This window comes from Geotrypetes seraphini, chromosome 13, assembly GCF_902459505.1.
Source record: "Geotrypetes seraphini chromosome 13, aGeoSer1.1, whole genome shotgun sequence".
NCBI lineage: Eukaryota > Metazoa > Chordata > Amphibia > Gymnophiona > Dermophiidae > Geotrypetes > Geotrypetes seraphini.
The window spans coordinates 81,431,018-81,451,640 of NC_047096.1; the positions used below are offsets into that span (position 1 = coordinate 81,431,018).

At 40.8% G+C, this 20,623-nt stretch overlaps 1 protein-coding gene across 6 annotated transcripts in view; it reads right to left on the minus strand.

The window, feature by feature from the left end:
- The window catches only part of ATP6V0A1 (ATPase H+ transporting V0 subunit a1), a 242,656-nt gene that overhangs the window by 133,634 nt on the left and 88,399 nt on the right, over positions 1-20,623 (minus strand). For 5 of the 6 annotated variants that reach the window (XM_033919294.1, XM_033919299.1, XM_033919297.1 and 2 more), the window contains 2 exons: positions 20,285-20,413; positions 3,045-3,151 (listed from right to left, as the gene is read on the minus strand). In XM_033919294.1, the coding sequence (XP_033775185.1) occupies positions 3,045-3,151; positions 20,285-20,413 (236 nt within the window). The remainder of the gene's footprint in view (positions 1-3,044; positions 3,152-20,284; positions 20,414-20,623) is intronic. The other variant, XM_033919296.1, reaches the window with a different exon arrangement.

Sequence of the window (20,623 nt, forward strand, 5' to 3'; positions counted from 1 at the left end):
TCCCTTCATCTACCCGTGGTCGTCTTTTCCTGTGTTCGCATCATCTAGTAAGTTCAAAATTTGAAAGAGGGAGGTATAGTCCCCCTCCCCACACACTGGTGCTTCTTTCCTTTCCCTTCACCCATCTTTGGTCTTCTTCTCCTGCCTCCACATCATCTGGTGACTTCAAGGTTTGAATGAGGGACATCATCACAGATCAATCAGGTGCATTGTATGGTTTCCCTTTATATTGGAACAGAAAGTTGACCAGAGGGAAGACTTCTGGAGTAAAAGGTTGACTTTAAGAGGGTGTCGTAATAGAAACATAGAAAATGACGGCAGAAAAGGGCCACGGCCCATCTAGTCTGCCCACACTAATGGCCCACCCCCTAACTACCTCCATGAAGAGATCCCACATGCCAGTCCCATCTTTTCTTAAAATCTGGCACGCTGCTGGCCTCAATTACCTGTTGTGGAAGATTATTCCAGCGGTCAACCACCCTTTCGGTGAAGAAATATTTTCTGGTGTCGCCATGAAATTTCCCACCCCTGATTTTCAATGGATGCCCTCTTGTTGCCGTGGGTCCTTTAAGGAAAAAGAGATCCTCTTCCACCTTGATACAGCCCGTGACATATTTGAACGTCTCGATCATGTCTCCCCTCTCTCTGCGTTCCTCGATTGAGTACAGCTGCAACTTACCAAGTCGTTCCTCCTTACAGGAGATCCTTGAGTCCTGAGACCATCCTGGTGGCAATTCGCTGAACCGACTCAATTCTCCACACATCTTTTTGATAATGCGGCCTCCAGAATTGTATACAGTAATACAGATGGGGTCTCACCATGGATCTGTACAACGGCATTATGGCCTCGGGCTTACGGCTGATGAAACTTCTACGCATACAGCCCATGATTTGTCTAGCCCTGGATGAAGCTTTCTCCACTTGATTGGCAGTCTTCATGTCTTCGCTAATGATCACCCCCAAGTCACGTTCTTCTACAATCCTTGCTAGGATCTCACCATTTAGGGTGTAAGTCCTGCATGGATTTTTACCGGCAAGGTGCATGACCTTGCATTTTTTGGCATTGAAACTTAGTTCTCAAGTCTTTGACCATTGCTCGAGTAAGTCCTGCGTCATACTGTCGGGCATTGAGCTTTTGTTGGGCACTGTGCTTTCATCTGTTGTGCAGTTGCCTACTATGTTGCATAGTTTGGCATCATCGGCGAATAATGTAATTTTACCTCGAAGCCCCTTAGCCAAGTCTCTAACGAAGATGTTAAATAGGATCGGGCCCAAGACCGAGCACTGCGGCACTCCGCTGATCACCTCCGCTGTAATATTAAGAGATGAAACAGCCCATGCTGAAAGGGCCTTGCTGAACTGGCCATGCTGAACTATACAGAGCCTGTGATGCTATTTCGGGCAGTTTCTAAGGGATTCAGCAGTGGAGTGAAGAGGATCCCCACTTTAGAAAGTTCTTTCATGGGGAAAGAGAAATCAGATCTGAATTCCAAGTGTTAATGAAGATCTTCAAATAAGGGATGAGAAGTAGGGGACCTGGTCACGTGAAAAGTTGGAAGGCAGAAAAAAAGAGGAGAGCTGCCTATATCTAAATCCTAGATGAGTTAGGTGCCATTTATAGAACAGAAGGGATAAATGCCTAATTTAGGCACAAGGATTTACAAGTAAACCTTGATGCAAATCTTCATGCCTAACATAAGCATAGTTCACCCAAATTCAGTAAATGTCTCTGGCCTGCCTATTCTCTACCTACATCCGTGCACACACATCATTACAGAATAGCATGCGCGTAATCCCAAATTAATGCTAATTAGTATTTATTAGTTGTTGATGTCTAATTATTGGCATTGATTGGCTTGCTATTCAATTAAATAAAGCACAGAAATTGGGTGCATGCCTAGATTTCTGCGTACAATTTTGAGCACTATATATAGAATTTTGCCCAATATACTGAAAAAGATTATTTTGATATGAGCTGAAGGAAAGTACTAGAATAGAGCTACCGTTATTACTCCACAAAAAATTGTGACTAGCTAGATCTTACATAACAGCAGCAGGCGGGAAGGCACGAACATGCATGGTGCATAACTCTCAAAAGTTTAGTCACAAAGGTTTCATCGAATGTCACACCACATGTGAAAATACGATATCCTGCTTCTCCTTAGAAAAATGGATTTCCCTTTCTATATGTTTTTTTAAGCCTAGTGGTACAGTAAACACCAAGCCTGTTTTAAAACTGCATCATGTTGCATAGTGTAAACATTACATCTCCTGTAGTTAAAAGAAATGATTGGTAAGAACGTCAAAAGCACCCATCAGTGCTGTTCCTCACATGAAACTTCCTTCTGAAGGAAACCTGCCTAGATGAAGATTATCTGGTTGCTTCAGGAGGTAAAGTGTTAGTTGGGAGACAGTCTAGAAATAGCTCATCAATTTAAAACAATTTCTCTATTTTCCGCCACTGCTAGAACTGCTATCACGCAGAGTAGTCGGGTTCAGTTCCCAACTCATGTGTTCTATTTTCTAGGCCAGATGGGAAGGAGAAAGAATCACAGCCATTGAGAACAATAACAATTTTAGAGCCCATAATTGCAATGCTACCTTCAAAATTGCTAGGCAAAGGGAAACGAGAGAGAGATATAAAATAAGGAAAAATTCCTTAGTAGGAATGAAGATTTATGACACCAGATCACAGATTCAGTTCTCTCAGAGCAGGAATCTCAAAGAAGCAGGAAAAATTGCCACTCTCTTCCCTTAAAAATAATATCTAGGGTACTAATTATTTTAACTTCTCAGCCCACTATATTTAAAACCAGGGGGATACGACTTGCAACCTCCAAGAGCTCTCTGTCACTGGTCAATTTAGAGTAGTACTAGTTTGCAGAAGTCATTTTCTTACCCTCTCAGATGCCTCTGCTATTGTGGGAAATAAAAGGTAGGGAATGTGAAGAAAAAGAAAAGGCCTAGAATAAACAAACACTAAGCAATCTGAGAACAAAAACATAATACTTATGAAGCAAGGAATAAAGAAACATATTAGTTACCCAAGTCGTAAGGGAGTCCCTCTGCCCATCTCACTTGGCTCCAGAAGCGATGAGGATTCTTCCAACAGGTCAGGATCCGCCATCTGCTGATGATGATGCAATTCAGCCTGAATTTACAAACCAATTAATATCTAATCAAGCTAGTTAGTGGCATGCAGGGATGGAGGAACCAGGAGACAAGATAGAGGTGAAGGCAAAGACAGGGAGAGAAGGAAAAGTTAAAAGAAGCTAACAAAAGGGGCATAAAAACACAAGGAACAAGGGAATCATACAAAAGAAAACATGCCAATTAAAGAAAAAAAATTGTAAGACAGCAATACAAGTGAAGGCTGGGGGAAAGAAGTGACTGGAGAAAAATAACAACAACAAACAACTGATAGAGAATTCCGACTACCTATTTCTTCAACTTATGTACCTGAAGAATATGTCTGCATTTTGAAATGTTTTATTTTGGTTTGTTTCCTTTGCACTGCTGTTTTAATTTAGAGCTATTATATTTGTATCTGAATATTTAGTCCACAAATCCAATATACAGATGTGTACAGACAACCAACTAAAGGAATGTGCACAAATTTCAATGTATGCATACATAAAAAGCCCTTTTATATAGCAGGGGCAACGGTGAAATTTTCAGTTGTGATCATTTTGTGGGAACTATGATGTCCATAGAAGTCCTTGTTTTTATGGCAACTTTCTAGAAAGAGTTGAAAAGCAAATGGTAAGACCTTCTCTGCTGCACTTAAAAGCAGCATGTCTTTTCTTACCCTCTGAAAGGCTTTTTCTATGCCTTCCTTTTAATTGGTTTTTACTCAGGATTTGTTTTCATTAAGGTCTGGAGCTAAAGATATCAAATCCCATTGATGCTCCTTGTGATCAGGCAGTCACTTAACCCCTCTATTGTCTCAGTTAGCAAGAGCTGGAAGCCCTCCAGGAAATCTGCAATAAACCAGACAGTGTAGAAGAGCTTTGGGGCAATTGTGTCTAATATTTATTTTTTTTCATTTATAACCTAAGTGGTTCACATTCAGATACTCAAGCATTTTTCCCTATCTGTCCTGGTGGGCTACTACTACTAATCACTTATATAGCACTGAAAGGTGTATGCATTTATAGATGGTCCCTGCTCGGAAGAGCTTACAATCTAACTTGGACAGACAGACTTGACATATAGGGTTGGGATGCAGAACCCAAGGTGAGAGGAGTTAGGAGTCGAAAGCACTCTCAAAGAGGTGAGCTTTTAACTGGGTCTTGAACACTGCCAGATACAGGCTCACAATCTACCTAATGTACATGGGGCAATGGGGGATTAAGTGACTTGTCCAGGGTCACAAGGAGCAGAACCTCAGGGTGCTGAGGCTGTGGCTCTAACCACTGAGCCACACACTCCCCAATAGTCTCAAGATAGCATAAAAGTGTGATAAAGCATCAGCAAGAGGGATGCTTGGGTGCATAAATAGTAAAGAAAAAGGAGGGCTTGAAGGCATAGCTAAGTTAGACCTGTAACTAGGACCTAAGCATTTAGGGGTACACCTTAAATGAGGGCTCAACAAAAGTTGTACACCAGGTTGCCATAACAACCTGAAAATTATCTGTGACGCAAATAAATTAAGTGGGCGGGCTGATGACCAATGGGTATAAGCATCGGAAGCAGTTTGCATGCTTACTTTAAGGCAGGAGTGTCATAGTCCCTCCTCAAGGGCCGCAATCCAGTCGGGTTTTCAAGATTTCCCCAATGAATATGCATTAGATCTATTAGCATACAATGAAAGCAGTGCATGAAATAGATTGCATGCATATTTATTGGGGAAATCCTGAAAACCCGACTGGATTGCAGCCCTCGAGGAGGGACGTTGACACCCCTGCTTTAGGGGAATGGACAAAGATTTAGGAAATTGATGGGAAGTGGGAGACCAAATTAACATTAGCATAAACATCTAGGGGACACACAGCCCCCACATATTCATCCCTAACTATGCCCATGGAGCTGTGTACGAAAAGCAGCAGTCAGAAAGGCTAACTGGAAAATACAAAAGGAAACGCAGTTATGGACTTAATTCTAAATGGACTACGAGGACCGGCGCAAGGTGTAGAAGTAGAGGTGACACTGGGAACCAGTGATCATAATATGATCCGCTTCGACCTGGACACGGGGATGAAACATCGATCCAGAATGACAGCCATGGTGCTGAACTTCTGAAAAGGGAATTACGAAGGGATGAGACTCATGGTGGGGAAGAAGATCAAGAAGAGGATAAGCACTGTAAAGACGCTAGAGCATGCATGGTCCCTTTTTAAGAATACAGTCACCGAGGCGCAAAATCTATATATACCGCATATCAACAAGGGATCCAAGAGGAAAAAGAACAAGGAACCAGCGTGGCTCACTGTAGAGGTGAAGCAAGCAATCAGAGACAAGAAGACGTCGTTTAAGGAATGGAAAAGGTAAAAAACGGATGAAAACTGGAAAAAGAACAAACAGCATCAAAGCAGGTGCCATAAGGCAGTAAGAGGGGCCAAAAGAGACTACAAGGAAAAAATAGCCAAGGAGGCAAAACATTTCAAGCCATTCTTTCAATATATTAAGGGGAAATAACCTGCGAAGGAAGCGGTGGGGCCGTTGGATGACCAAGGAATGAAGGGAGTGCTAAAAGAGGACAAAGCCATTGCCAACAAACTGAACACATTTTTGCGTCTGTGTTTATCGAAGAGGATATACGCAACATACCGGAACCTGACAGGCTATACGTGGGAAACGAAGACGGAAAACTGACAGGGTTGACGGTCAGTCTAGAAGATGTATGCCAGCAGATGATAGGCTTATAAATGATAAATCCCCAGGACTGGATGGCATCCTTCCGAGGGTAATCAAGGCACTGAAAGGGACTATAGCTGAATTGCTTCAACTGATGGCCAATCTGTTGATCAAATTGGGAAGGGTTCCGGAAGACTGGAAGGTGACGAATGTTACACCGATCTACAAGAAAGGTTCGAGGGGTGATCTGGGAAACTACAGACTGGTGAGTCTGACCTCGGTATCGGGAAAGATGGTAGAGGCGCTGATAAAGGACCACATCATTGAGCACCTTGATGGACACGATCTGATGAGGACCAGCCAGCATGGTTTCAGCAGAGGAAGATCTTGCTTGATGAACTTGCTACACTTCTTTGAGGGAGTAAACAGACAAATAGACAAGGGTGACCCGGTCGACATTGTATATCTGGATTCTCAGAAGGCTTTTGACTAGTTCGAAAAATTGTGAGCTATGGAATCGAGGGTGAAATATTCAAGTGGATTAAAAATTGGCTGACGGATAGGAAACAGAGAGTGGGAGTAAATGGACAATACTTGGACTGGAAAAGCGTCACCAGTGGAGTGCTGCAGAGTTCGGTGCTTGGACCCGTGCTCTTCAACATATTTATAAATGATCTGGAAATTGGTACGACAAATGAGATGATTAAATTTACGGACGATACAAAGTTATTCAGAGTAGTGAAGACGCAGGAGGATTGCGAACATCTGATTTTAGAGAAATCGGTGACAAATGGGAGAACCTGAAAATTAATGCAGCTGTTGAATTTTCCTAAACTGCCTTGTATATCCCCTGGAGAGACTTTTAGGAAATATTATTGTGATATTAAAGATAACCTGTGAATACTCTTCCTGTAGTTGAAGTACCTTCTATAATTATTCCTACCACAAAGCAGGTGCATATCTATGCCTACTTGCTGGGAGTGGGCTATTTTATAAAAGCAAGGCAAGAAGACCCCAATATTCCACAAGAAAAGGAGCAATCCAAAAAAAAAAAAAAAAAACTAAAAACCTGTGGAAAACACAAAGTTCTTGAGTTTCCTTTTATTTCTTTAAATGAGTTTTCAAACAAAATAAATCTTGTCCATATAGATTATATAGAGGTATAACGGACCCGATACAGGCCGTGCTTCCTCAAGGGTCAAATGGAATATGATGTATGTATAACATTGTGGAGGTAACTTTCCAAGTCTTGAAAAAACAAATCATTGAATGAAGTCAATAGCTGGGTGCTGGGGCACAGAACAACTACTTGTTGTATACAGTTGTTCTGTGCCCCTACGCCCAGCTATTGACTTAATTCAACAATTTTTTTTTTTCTCAAGACTTGGAAAGTTACTTCCACAATTTTATACATGCAGTCCAGCCTAAGCATAGCAAAAAGAGATGCAAGAAGCTAACCAGTTGGAGATGGTACGCTTGGAGATTGTTCAGATTGAAGGAGAGAAAAAGTTGAGGAGCAGACCTGTGTGCTTGAGTGTGTTGCAAGCAGAAAGCCAAAGCATGCTTACAGTCCAAAGTATTAAGAGCTGATTCTCCAGGATGAGAATAAGGCTTTGGAAAAAACACTGGAAGTACAATAGACTGATTGAGATGAAATTCTGAGACCACTTTAGGATGAGTACGAAGGACCACCTTGTCATGATGAAATACTGTGAAAGGTGGGTCTGCAACTAAAGCTTTGCTCGCTGCCCTGTGAGCAGATGTGAGTGCAGTGAGTTATCAGAAAACAACCAGAGCCTGGGACCAACAAGATCTGAATAATGACCAGACAACAAAAGGTTGAAAAAAATAATTTTATTTTCTGTTTTGTGATTACAATATGTCAGATTTGAAATGTGTATCTTGCCAGAGCTGGTGTTAGACTGCAAACATGAGCTAGGATTTAACAGAGAGAGGAAAAGTCTTTTTTGTTTATACCACAATGCCAGTGTGAATAGGAGAGGACAAAGGGTGTGAAGAGGCTATAAAATAAACCCACCAGGATGTTTGAAAAAAAACACCCACTTGGGCAGGAAAATCGAATCAAATCGAAAAATCTATTCAATAGGCTGAATCGAATCAAATTTTTTTTCCTGAATCGGGCAACATTACTACACACAGTGGCCATTCTAAAAAAATAAAATAAAACACATCATACTGGTCTATTACTTTTTTTTAACTTCAGTTTGTTTAATGTATTTGGTCAGAATTCAAGCACAGAGGATGAAAGATTTATTTAAACCTGACTGCTTTCACATAGTTAAATGAACATGAATCTTGACTGTGACTTTCTACATGGAATCTTGCAAACAGATGTAAACTTTTAATTAAAGTATAACTGCCATTCTCCCACAGAGTGCTTATGTATGATGGGAAATAGACAAAAATGATTATGTGGACAAATCAGGCTCTCTTGCATTCCAGGCAAAGTGCCTAAAACACCTTCTTGCACTTGTATTGTTGAACTGGGCAAACAGATTTAAGGTCATCTAGAATGTTATCTGATTCAAAGGTTTTACAGAGAGAGCATATCAGTGCAGAGAAAGCTCTTCAAATAAAAAGGTTGTTAGTGCTTTGGATAAGGTACCTGCAGAAAATGTGGCCACGGGAATATCAGTATTTAGCATTTCAAGGGGACCTTACAAATTCCCCTTGGTAGTTAGAATTACAGAGCAATGGTGTTGATTTAATCAAGGTATCAGTGGTTATAATCCACCCACACACACACATATCAAAATGATCTAAGAATCCATCTATTTTTGTAAATGCAAAAATAAACTGGAGTTGATGAGTCGGCCCAAAACTGGAGCTGCAGCTTTAACTCTGGCTTGAGCTTGCAGGCTTTACGATTACTTGTTTGATTTATGAGCCAAAAAAGATGCTTAGGTCTCATATTTCAAGCCTTACTGTGATAAGGCCCAGGTTTCTCTGAAATTGATTAGCAGCTCATATCCTGTTAACTTGAGGCTCGCAGGGGAATATGTTATTTATTAAAGTGGAAGATGGATGACGGATGACTCTAGAATTCCTTTTCCAGGGACATCAAATATTACAATGGTTGAACACTGTGAGGACTTTTTCTCTTTAGTCTATTCTTGTACTTAATTGAATTGTAAACCTACATTAAACAAATTATAAATTAATTTGCCATAAATGTAAGTTCTCTGATCAACAGTAAAACATGACAAATCAGAATTTAATCTTAAATGTATAGCACACAGGTTACATACATCATTCGGTGTGAACTTGTAAAATATTATCATACTGACAATGGGAAGATGGCATTGAACTCTTTGGCAAGTTTTATGAAAACAAATTGCATAACTTAAGTCAAGTCTATGGCAGTACCAGGATCAAAGATGCATGTCCCAGCTCTACATTTCCATGCTATGTTTCTGTCTTGAGCAAACAGCATCAAGAATAAAGCCTTTGGTTATTCTGCTAGGAAAGGAGTATGAGCGCACAACCATCAAGCCCCTTCCAGTAATAGAGCTTCAAAATTTCACAAACAAAATGATCACAACTAATTTCTGTTACCTGTTCTTAGAGACCAAAAATCACACATGCAGAATAAGAAGGGGCTGGAGAAAAGGGAGGTAGAGGAGAGGGAAAGGAAGAACATTCAGAGAAGAGAAGAGAAAAGCAGACGAGGAAACTGCATGCCATTAACTGTTACTTTTCCAGTCTTCATTATGTTTTGATTTGATAGGGAATTAGAGTGAGAGATTCCTTTTAATCTCTTAACAAAGTCAACCTATTATAATCAATTAAAATAAGAAGACTGAGAAAAGGATATCACAAATTAAAATTGCTTCTAGTTTAGTGCAGAATTGGCTAAGCCTATCACATTACTATTCTCCTTATTACAGTACATACATCACTTCCACAAATGAATCAAAAAGAAAAGAAAATACATCACTACTTAGTCACCTCAAATTATATAAATGATTGGAACCAATATAAAACTAATCTTTCAAGAGTTGAAAAACACATACTGTATAGTATTCCAATATACCACTAATGCATTCTTATATAGTGTTCATAAATCTACCATTGCAATGAGCATAAACTGATCAGTCTACTGGAAATACATATATACAGAACTACTTTTTAGCACCAAAGCATACAGTTCAATCCTCTTCTGAATGGACTGAACTGTTTGTAGTTGGTGGTGCAGGAACAGAGGAGTTATTTTATCATTGCTGCCATATTGTAGTAGTTTTGTAGATAAACAGAGAATAAATGTACCAGTGCTATTAAATAAGAGAAAATTAGGTTTTCACCTCAATAATTTTTCTTTGTAGTAGAAGGGCAAAGGATTCTGGACAGTTGGTTTTCTATTCCTGACCACAAATTGATTGCAGATGGATGTCATACAGCTTTCAACTCCTCCTTCTTCTCCAGCAGGTTATACTGCCACCTTCAGTTTGTACCAAAGCAGTTGATCACCACTATAAGTAAAGAAAAGAGAAGGAGGGAAACCGGGAAACCTCTTCAACAATACAGTTTTGTTCTGCTCTGTAACAAGGAGATTGAACAACATTAACTCAAACCATATACCATTAGGTGAAACTAACAATCCACCTCTTAGTGTGCAACCTGCACTAATAGCTCTAGAGCTCTTGATTTAATCTTTTTTTTTTTCAAGATGCTTATCCAACTTTGTAGAAAATTCTTCATCTCCAGCTCCAAAACTCAGAAGACCTGTTCCGAGGCAAAAAAGCAGGCAAAGTAATTGAAAGGGTGGGATGTCTGGAATCTTTTGCCCTTCTACTACAAAGAAAATTATTGAGGTAAGAACCTAATTTTCCCTTGCAGTGCTTAAGGGCAAAAGATTCCAGACACTAGGTGATGTACTAAAGCAGTCCCGCATGTCTAGGATGGGACAGAAGAGCCGGCCCACAAAACCAAGGATCCAAATGCAGCGTCCTCACAAGCTGCTACATCTACTCTGTAGAACTTCATAAAGGTATGGAGAATACACCATGTGCAGCCACCCTACATATCTCCTCGGATGGCCCTGCCCGAGCCTCTGCCCAGGAAGAAGCCACTCCTCTAGTAGAGTGAACCCTTAGCGATACTGGCAGCTGTTTCCCACAGCCAATGTATATCGATGAAATCGCCATATGTATCCATCTAGAGACAGATGAAAGAAGCCAGTCTGCCTTTTCTAGCCTGACTATTCAGAACAAAAAGATGATCTGAGAGACGAAAGTCATCGGTCTTTTCCAAGTAGTGGAGCAAAACTCTCCTAAAATCTAGTAACTGCAATAGATTATCGTGTTTCTTCGAGTCCATGGGCTGGAATACAGGTATACAAACTTCCTGGTTGACATAGAAGGCTGAAACAACTTTTGGGAAGGAAGGGATTGTGCACAGGGAGACTTTTGCTTTCTGTGATTCTAAGAAAGGGTTCTCTGCACGAGAGCGCTTGCAACTCTGAAACCCTTCTTGCCTAGATGATCGCCACTAGGAATACGGTCTTCACAGTGAAGTCCTGCAGCGATGCTTGTTACAGAGGCTCAAACAGAATCTTACTAAGGTCACTTGAAATGATGTTAAGATTCTACAAAGGGAAAGGTTGTCGCACAGGCAGGCACAGCCTGAACGCACTCTTTAGAAATCTGGTCACGTTTGGGGGAGAGCCAAAGAGCCTTTCTTCCCTCAAGCTGTAAAGCACGAGAGACCAGTCACTTGTACTTTGAGGAATCCTACCACTAGACCCCTCTCTAGTCCAGCCTGTAAAAAGGCCAGGACTACCGAAACTGGAGTGTTAAAGTGTTCCACATTGTGTTTGTCACACCAAAGCTGAAAAGTCTTCCAGGCCTTCACATAGGCCACGACTGTCGTAGGCTTCTTAGCTCTAAGCAGAGTAGCGATGACTACTTCCAAGTATCCTCTCCGCCTTATAGCCATATGCGCAAGAGCTAAGCCATAAGCCCAAAGCGTTCCAGATCCGCCCCCACCCATCACTATCCATACGTTTAGAAACCTTCAGGCTTTCTACCATTGTCTCATCTCTCCTTTCTACTACTATGTCAACGAAGTCTACCGACGATGCTGTCCTCTCCTATAACTTCATTCTCTCATCTTCTATCAATACCCTTGCCCCTCCCATTTCCCATCCTGTACAACGTGCCAAACCTCAGCCCTGGTTGGCCCCAAAATCTGTTACCTGCGCTCAAGCTGCTGAACGTCTTTGGCTTAAATGGGGGAGAGTGTGGCGCAGTAGTTAAAAGCTACAGCCTGTGGGTTGTGGGTTCAAACCCACGCTGCTCTTGTGACCCTGGGCAAGTCACTTAATCCCCCCCATTGCCCAGGTACATTAGATAGATTGTGAGCCTGCCGGGACCAGACAGGGAAAAACTGCTTGAATACCTGAATAAATGCATGTAAACCGTTCTGAGCTCCCTGGAAGAACGGTATAGAAAATTGAATAAATTAATTAATTAAAAAACTCCTGAACGCTTACTGAACTTTGTTCATTTCAAATTCATGCTGATCGTCCTTCCAATCTACCCTCTCGCTTGCCAAACAGGACTACTACAACCATTTTAGTTTCAGTTTCAAGTTTATTAAAAGATTTTTTATACCGCTTAGTCAGGTTTTAGGTGGTGTACAACAATAATAAAGAGATATCTTTAAAAGAGACAAAACAGATTAAGGTTAAAATATTATACAAGACAATGTTGGGTTAATCTATATTAACAAAGGACACATGTACAGACTGGAAACCATTGGGAAAGAAGGGCTGAACTACAATTTATAGATATAGCACACATTAGGGGTAGAACAATAGGTAGGGGAGGGACTTTAGTTAATTTAGTCCTAAGAAGGACAGTTTTATCCAAAAGCATCCTCAAATAATAGTGCCAAGCTTCACCGTCCCTTTGCCACGCTCAACTCTCTACTCAAGTGCCCGCCTTCTATCCCCTTTCCACTCTCCCCCCAGATGATGGCAGAGTTCTTTCATGACAAGATTCACAAGATCCACCTTGAATTCTCAACAATGTCGCCTCCCCCACCACCCCTTCCGACTGTCCACTCTGTCGATCTCCCTTCAAAAACCCTTAAGACCCTTACTTCCTTTTCTGAAGTTACGGAAGAGGAAATTGCTCACCTTCTCTCTTCCTCCAAACCCACCACCTGTTCCTCTAATCTGATTCCTAACCACCTATTCAGATCCATCGCTCCCGCTGTAATCCCTCCCATCTGTCACATCCTCAACCTTTCGCTCTCAGGTAAGGTCTTCAGCCAGCGATCTGCCATCCAACCCTTTACCAAAGAACATCTGCCCTTTAAAAGGATGCCTGCTCAAAGTCACTTTGGAGGCTGAATCACCTGCCCATTGCCTGATGCAGAGCATTATGCAGGCGAAACTAGCATATGCTGAAACCTTGTTCAGTACCCTGATGATGTCATACAAAGCATCTGACAAAATTTACACCTTCCAGCACCAGCTAGGGGCATTACATGTTCCTCAGATGCTGAGGTCTAATGTTGACTTGTGTGGTATGCACATGCCACAAATGAGGCTGCCGCTACAGCTTTGATCCCTAAAGCAAGGGTTTCAAACTGTCTTTTCAAAACCACATCCACCTTTCGATCCTGCGCATCTTTCAGCATCACTCCCCCTTCAATGGGCAAGGAACTACATTTGGTAACTTGAGCCACCATGGAAATCTGTTGGAAATCTGGAGCCATGGGATAAAGCCAAGACATAGTCTTAGCTACCCTCAAGGATCCTTCCAGGATGCCCTGCTGCTCCGTAACTAATGCTCCTCTGAATACCATCCAGCACAGATCTGGCATGATACAGTGGTTGAACCTACTGATTTTAACTAAACCTGAGAGTTTTGAGGTACAATAAAGTATATGGAATATCTGCCTGAGCCTGATTCTTCTTCGGAAATGGGCTCTATAGCTTGAGTACCAAAAGTCTTTGAACTGTCACTCGGACCCTGGTCACTTTTTCTGGTCTCCCCATTGGGCTTTTAAAGAAAATCGGAAAAATCCAAGATGGCCACCATGGCTGTGATTTTGTACCAAAAACAGCCTGGGGTAGCTACCCTGAAACTCAAAAAATTCAGGGAAGGGGTTTTTGAAGGTAGGGGACTTGTCTCTGGCCTCAGAAACCCTGAAATTCAACAGATTTAGACCACCTGATTATCCCCATATTGGGCTGCACTTACTGCACCATGCCTGCCTGTCAGCTCTCACTGCAGATGCAAAGAACTAGGGAAGACTCAGAGCCAATCCACAGTATTGAGACCTCCAACTCCGGAAAAAGCGCACACTGTGATGGGAAGAGTGAAACGCAGCCAGCACTCTCGAAACCCGAATGGACCTTCGCTGGTGCCAAACAGCCTGCGCTCAAACCCCTGATAAATCAGGAGGTGAGCTAGCTTCTAGGGAAACAGACCACAAGCTCTAAATTCATTAGTGCAGGCTGGCTAAGGGTTGCCCTGCTAGCAACAAACTTCACTCAGAGAGGCTGTCTTCTCCCAGGCGGAGTTACCCCAAAAGGGTCCTCCTGGCACCAAAGCCTCAAAGAAAAAATGGAGCAAATGCAACAAAAAAAACCCCCTGAAAATAACAAAATTAAGCGGAGCAGATCAGAAACCACCTTCTCAATTTACTTGCAGAAGGAAAAACTGAAGGAGGCAGTAGAAATGATTAGTAGTAATAGTATAACCTACTGGGAAGGAAGAAGGAGTTGAAAACTGTACGATAACCTTCTGCAATCAATTTGTGACTAGGGATACAAAACCTATTGTTCGGAATCCCTTGCCCTTTGCACGACAAACATTGAAAATTTCATATATGCTGTTAACACTCCACTAACATTTATTTTCCACCAGTGGCAAAACAATTAACCTTACAAAACTTCCGTACTCTGAACAAATGGAGCACCTCATCATGATCCCCAGCTTTGGGGACATTACATGCAGGGTTTGATTTTCAGATCAGATCTTCTGCTCCCTACATTGGCCAAGGTTGGAGGCATCCTCATCGTCTGGAGTGATGGGGGGCAGAGTCCCAATCATCCAATAATGGTGACCCTTTCCTGATGCTCTTAGGGCTCATGTTAGCCAAGTTCTAGTGGCCTAGTGGTAGAGCTGCTGCCTCAGCACCCTGAGTTTATGGGATCAATTCCCAGCATTGCTCCTTGTGATCCCATGTAAATTGCCCCAGGTACAAAATAAGTATATATATGTAAACCGCTTTGAATGTGTAACCACAAAAAGGCAATATACATGTACCATCCCCTTTCTCAAAAGGACTGCAATTTGTGGCTCTTATTATAAAGCTGTTGCTATGAAGATTAGACTGAGAGGGGACATCCAGAGGTTGCTCAGACTAACCACTCATGCATGGGTACTTTAGCTCAGCAGAAGCCAATTCCTATTAACCTGAGTGCCCTAGGATGGGTCCCAAAGTGACAGGCTGGGTCAAGAACTGGTTGTGTGGAATGCGATAGAGGGTAGTAATCAATGGAGATCGCTCTGAGGAAAGGTTACCAGTGGTGTACCTCAAAGTTCTGTTCTTGGACCTGTTCTTTTAAACATTTTTATAAACGATATTGCTGAATAGTTGTCGGGTATAATTTGCCTCTTTGCTGATGATACCAAAATCTGCAATAGAGTAGACACGTCGGATGGTGTGAATAACATGAAGAAAGACCTGGCGAAGTTTGAAAAATGGTCTGAAATTTGGCAGCTAAAATTTAATGCCAAGAAATGCAATGTCATGCATTTGAGCTGCAAAAACCTGAGGGAACGGTACAGTTTAGGGGGTGAAGAACTTGGGTATGAAAGTGGGACTTGGGTATGATTGTATGTGATAATCTTAAGATGGCCAAACAGGTTGAAAAGGTGATGGCAAAAGCTAGGGTGCACAGGGAGAGGTATGGCCAGTCGGAAAAAGGAGGTATTGATGTTCCTGTATAAGACTCTGGTGAGACCTCATTTAGAATATTGTGTACAATTCCAGAGGCCAAACCTTCAAAAAGATATAAGGATGGAGTCAGTCCAAAAGAAGGGTACTAAAATGGTGCTTGGTCTTCGTCATAAGGCGTATGGGGGCAGACTTAAAGATCTCAATCTGTATACTTTGGAGGAAAGGCAGGAGAGGGGAGATATGATAGAGACATTTAAATAATATATTAGAGAGCAATGTTATTAGCCAAGTGGTGGAGATACCCAATGAAACACATTTACTAATAGTGGAGAAAAAGCCTTAACTGCATTAAACTGCATTCATATCAGCTGTTCAACTTATGTATAATGGGCAAAAAACTCCACAAAGACAAAAATGCAATTTTAAAAAATGGGTTACCCAACCACCACTATGCACAAGAAAAAAAGAATAAGAAACAATGTTGAATTTAACTTCACATGTTGATATAATCCTCACAGATCGTTGTGTTCTTTGAATTGGAACATCAATGATGTAAGTGGCGGGTGTCTGCCAGGCATGCTACGATTTTGTGTTGGAAAGATCAATTTTAAGAAAATGTTGAAAACGCAGCTCTTTGTTAATGCTTTCCTATGAAAATGTTGCTACTTCTGTTCTTCCTGTAAGATACAGTCTCAACGAATATCTGGGTTTTAGCTTTTTACAGTTTTATTGCTGAATGTTTAATTGATAAGATATCTGTCCAATGTTTGTTCATATCCATGCGACTAAAGGGCGATCAGTATATTATGTGGTATATAAATTTTTAAATAAATAAATAAAACATTGCTATTGATCATACTGTTAAAGTGCCACAATGCTGTAGTGAAGAGAAGCAGTTCTTCCTTCCAACAAATGGCTGCATCAGGGAAATTTCCAAACGCTCTCATTCTCTCTAGTTCCATGCACTAACGGCTCCACACTGGCATACGGATTTAAGCACAGATGATCATGACGTCACTTCTGCTCAGACCATTCGCACCAAAACCAAAAAAATGAAAACATGAAAAAATAAACTAATAAAACGTACACCATTCAACTCTTTGGTTCAATCCAGGAAAAAAATGAAACGTTGTGCCACCATGGGGTCTAACGCACCTGACTGTGACCCTACATCCCCTGACAGGGAGGGTGCACTGAGACATCAACGGCATAGTAAGAGACTAAACCTCATCTGAATCTCCCTCAGAAAGGTCCAGCTGCAACCAATAAGGTAGATGCCCCCTCCCCACTGCCAAATTTCCTCTTGAAAGGTTGGCTACCTTGAAAAGCTCTCCACATCAAATTAACAAATTACAGAAAAAAATGGCGTACTAGGCAGCGCTGAGTCTCCTGTAGGACTCTCTTGGGCTCCACTACCAGAGGACAGCCACAAGCTCTAAAAAGGCTTCTGCAGGCTAGCTAACAGGTACCACAAGGGATTGACCAGTCAGCTGCAGACTGCAATCTGCTTCTCCTCCATGCAGGCAGAGCTGGACCCTCAACTAAGAAAGCTCTTAGCACTGAAAGATCAAAAAATATGTGAAAATACCAAAGAAATAAGCAGAGCAGATCAGAAACACTTCTTCCGGCTCACGTGTAGGAGGAATGTAGGTGACAGTAGAGCCTCTGTGAAGTCGGAGGGATTTGAAAAACAGGAGCAGGTTCCTTTTGCACAGCTCATGAGCACTGGGATATAACCCATTCATCCAGAAAAAAAAAAAGATTTCAACCTTAAAAATAATTCTCAGATGGGACATGAAACAGCTAGTTCTTACCTTCAAAAACCAGGAACAACCATCATTGTTACCAAGTTTATTTTACCCCACGTTCAAGAACAGACCATGATGAGTAAAATGATTTCCTACTAGCTTAAGGATGCATTATTTACAGCCTTGGGAGGAGATGGGATTACCAGTCAGTTTGCAACAGTAACACCTGTTGCAGGAGTCCAAGATGGCGTCAGGAGCAGACGTGTGTGCGGAGTGTCTCTGAGGATGAAACTCTAACAAACGCCGACATTTACCTCTGATGCTTTTTCTTCTTTTTCAATAGTGGGGAAATGAAAAAGGAATACCAGTTGGATTCTCCAGTGACCAGGAACCCACAGTGACTGCTATAGGCAACTATCCCCGAAGTAACTTCACGCCATGTGACAGAGAAATTATCTGCTTTGGGAAGGACACCTGAACCAACGACAGATCTTAGAACAGGTTTCTCTGAGCCCGAATCAAGGGCAGGTTCCTCTCCAACCTGGACAAGAAAGCCCGGAGAGTGCTAACTCCCCTTGAGATGGAGGTTTGGCGCTAACTCTTAGAGGAGCAGGAGAGGAGTTGTTGGGAGAGATTGGTCCTGCTGAAGCCCTGAACCAAGAAACCAAGCTTTAACTTAAGAAATTTTGAACTTTTTGAAATTCTTTTGATTGATTTATAGCTTATTTGGCACTAAGTTATGCTTAAAAGTATGAAAGATCTAGCAATGATTGGGTGGTGAGGTGGTATAGGGGGGGTTTCCTTCCAAAAAAAACCCTCCATGTCTCTGAGCTGATCTTTACATATGTATAGCATCTCTTGAACAACTATTTAAGTGAAACTAGGGGTAGTGTTTTCTCTTTACACAAAAACGTATTTCGCTACCTTTTTTGTAATATTATTGGTATATGTATACCTTTTCCCTTTGTACGTCTGACTTAGGAAGCCCTGCTATCAGCACCCTCTAAAGTGGCTACAGAAACTTCAACCATCTGGAGAGAAGATATACAATTTGGAGATTTGATGACGCTTCCAGTAATCAATTTGGACGTGCTATGGAAGGCTATCGAAATCATGGACTCCAACCTGAGGAAAGCTGTGACTAGACTACGGAATGACTGTGTCTCTATAATGGTGACTACTCAAGGTGAATTGCTAAGAGTATCCAAAAACATGAAGAACAGATTCATCAAATTAGAACTTTAGAGTCTGAATTTGTTAAGGAGAGGTCTGTTATCCAGAAAAAATTAGAATTTATGGAGAATAAGCAAAGGATAAATAATTTGAGAATTTTAATTTTTCCAAAATCCCCAATTGTATCAGCTGCTGATTTGGTGAGGAGATATATGAGAGAGATATTTTTAATTTTTCCAGAGAATTTACCTCCTGTATTGAGAGCTCAATATATCTCTATTGGGAATAAAATAGGAAATTCAACTCCTACTGATACGGATGAAGGGGTTGATGTTGAGATGAATTTAATTAAATTTCTGGAAAAATTCTTTGGAAGTAATTACAGAGAGGACTACCCTCATTGTGACATTTGCTTTGGAATTTGATAGGGACTTAATTCTTTGGACTTATTTCAGACATATCAATGAGCAAATTTCTAGCTTCAACAGTACATTTGTTTCCTTATATATCTCAAGTAACACAGAAAAGAAGGAAAGACTTTTTGACGTATAGACCTAGAAACATGATGGCAGATAAAGGCCAAATGGTCCATCCGCAGTAACCGTTATCTCTTCCTCTCTATAGCCTCCTAGAATTGGGTGCATTCTTCATACTGAAAATGCCTGCAAAATGTTTGGTGTCTTTAAGTGGAAAAAATTACTTATTTTTTGAACTGAAGCAATTGTTAGACTTTATTGTGGCTAAAGAAGGGGAAGGAGTTATGATAGGGTCAATAGTCTCTTCTATAGCTTAAAACGAACCAGCTGCCAACTTTGTACACTTGTCACTGTTCCCCTTTTTGAAATCTAAGTTTTTCCTTTTTTCTTTGTTTTATTTCCTTTACTTGGTCTCCTTTATTGTGGACTAAATATTATGATTAATTTGCTATTTGGTGACTTGTTTCACGATAGAAGTTTTGTGGGTTTACTATAATAGATCTGTATTCAAGTATTGTATGTTTATTTCTATTGTAAAATATTCAATTAAAAAATCCAACAACATTTGTTGGCTACCTCAAGAATGAACTTGTGCTGAGTTCTGGAAACAAAGCTCAGGGAGGCAGATAAAGGGGAACAGGAAAATTGCTAAAAAACATAAGTCTCAAAGTACCATAGCACCAACAAGGACCAGCTCACATTAAGATGAAAGCCCAAAGCAAGTGTAAGATGACGGTGGGACAAAAAAAAATGCATCCATTTCATAAAATTAAAATGTAGAGAAATGGGAATGCTTTGTAAGACACAGATTCTTATCTGCTGAAGCAACAGAATAAGGAACTGAGCAGAACCAAAAGGGGTCATTTTTTTTCTAACTGCATTTGGCTTAAATATTTTTTTTAATCTCCTATCTAAATGATTATTTAGGAAAGGAAGTTTTAAAACATAGCCACAGCATATATCAGTGCAAGAACTATAGACATGCTGTTATGAACTCTAGCCATGGCTATATGCTATATGAAAAAATATGGAAGAAAAAATTATTTTGAGCACTGCTGATATGGGAAAAAAAGTGACACGTTATGACAACTGAAATAAAACAGCTGCATGCATTTTTCAATTAAAAGTTAAAATGAAAAATGATATTCTGACCTCATTAAAGAATTGTTGAGTTTTGCGCAGAATAAATTTTAACTCTGTCAGCTCCAGGAAGTTCCTTTTTAAGGCTTCCTGGTTTGTATTGATCTCTTTCAGTTCATTTTCTATCTTCTCAAAATTTGCCTACAATGAATACAGGACACAGTTAAGATCTTATACTGCAAGTCACACACACACCAAATTTTGCACCATTGATGACATAATTTCAAACTATGATGTCACAAACAACCAGGAAGACTGGATACTCTTTCAAAAATAGAATTAATTAAATGCCAAGGATTAGAAAAAGTAGACAAGGAGAGGGGAGTAGATGGACAAATAAATAAAAATTGA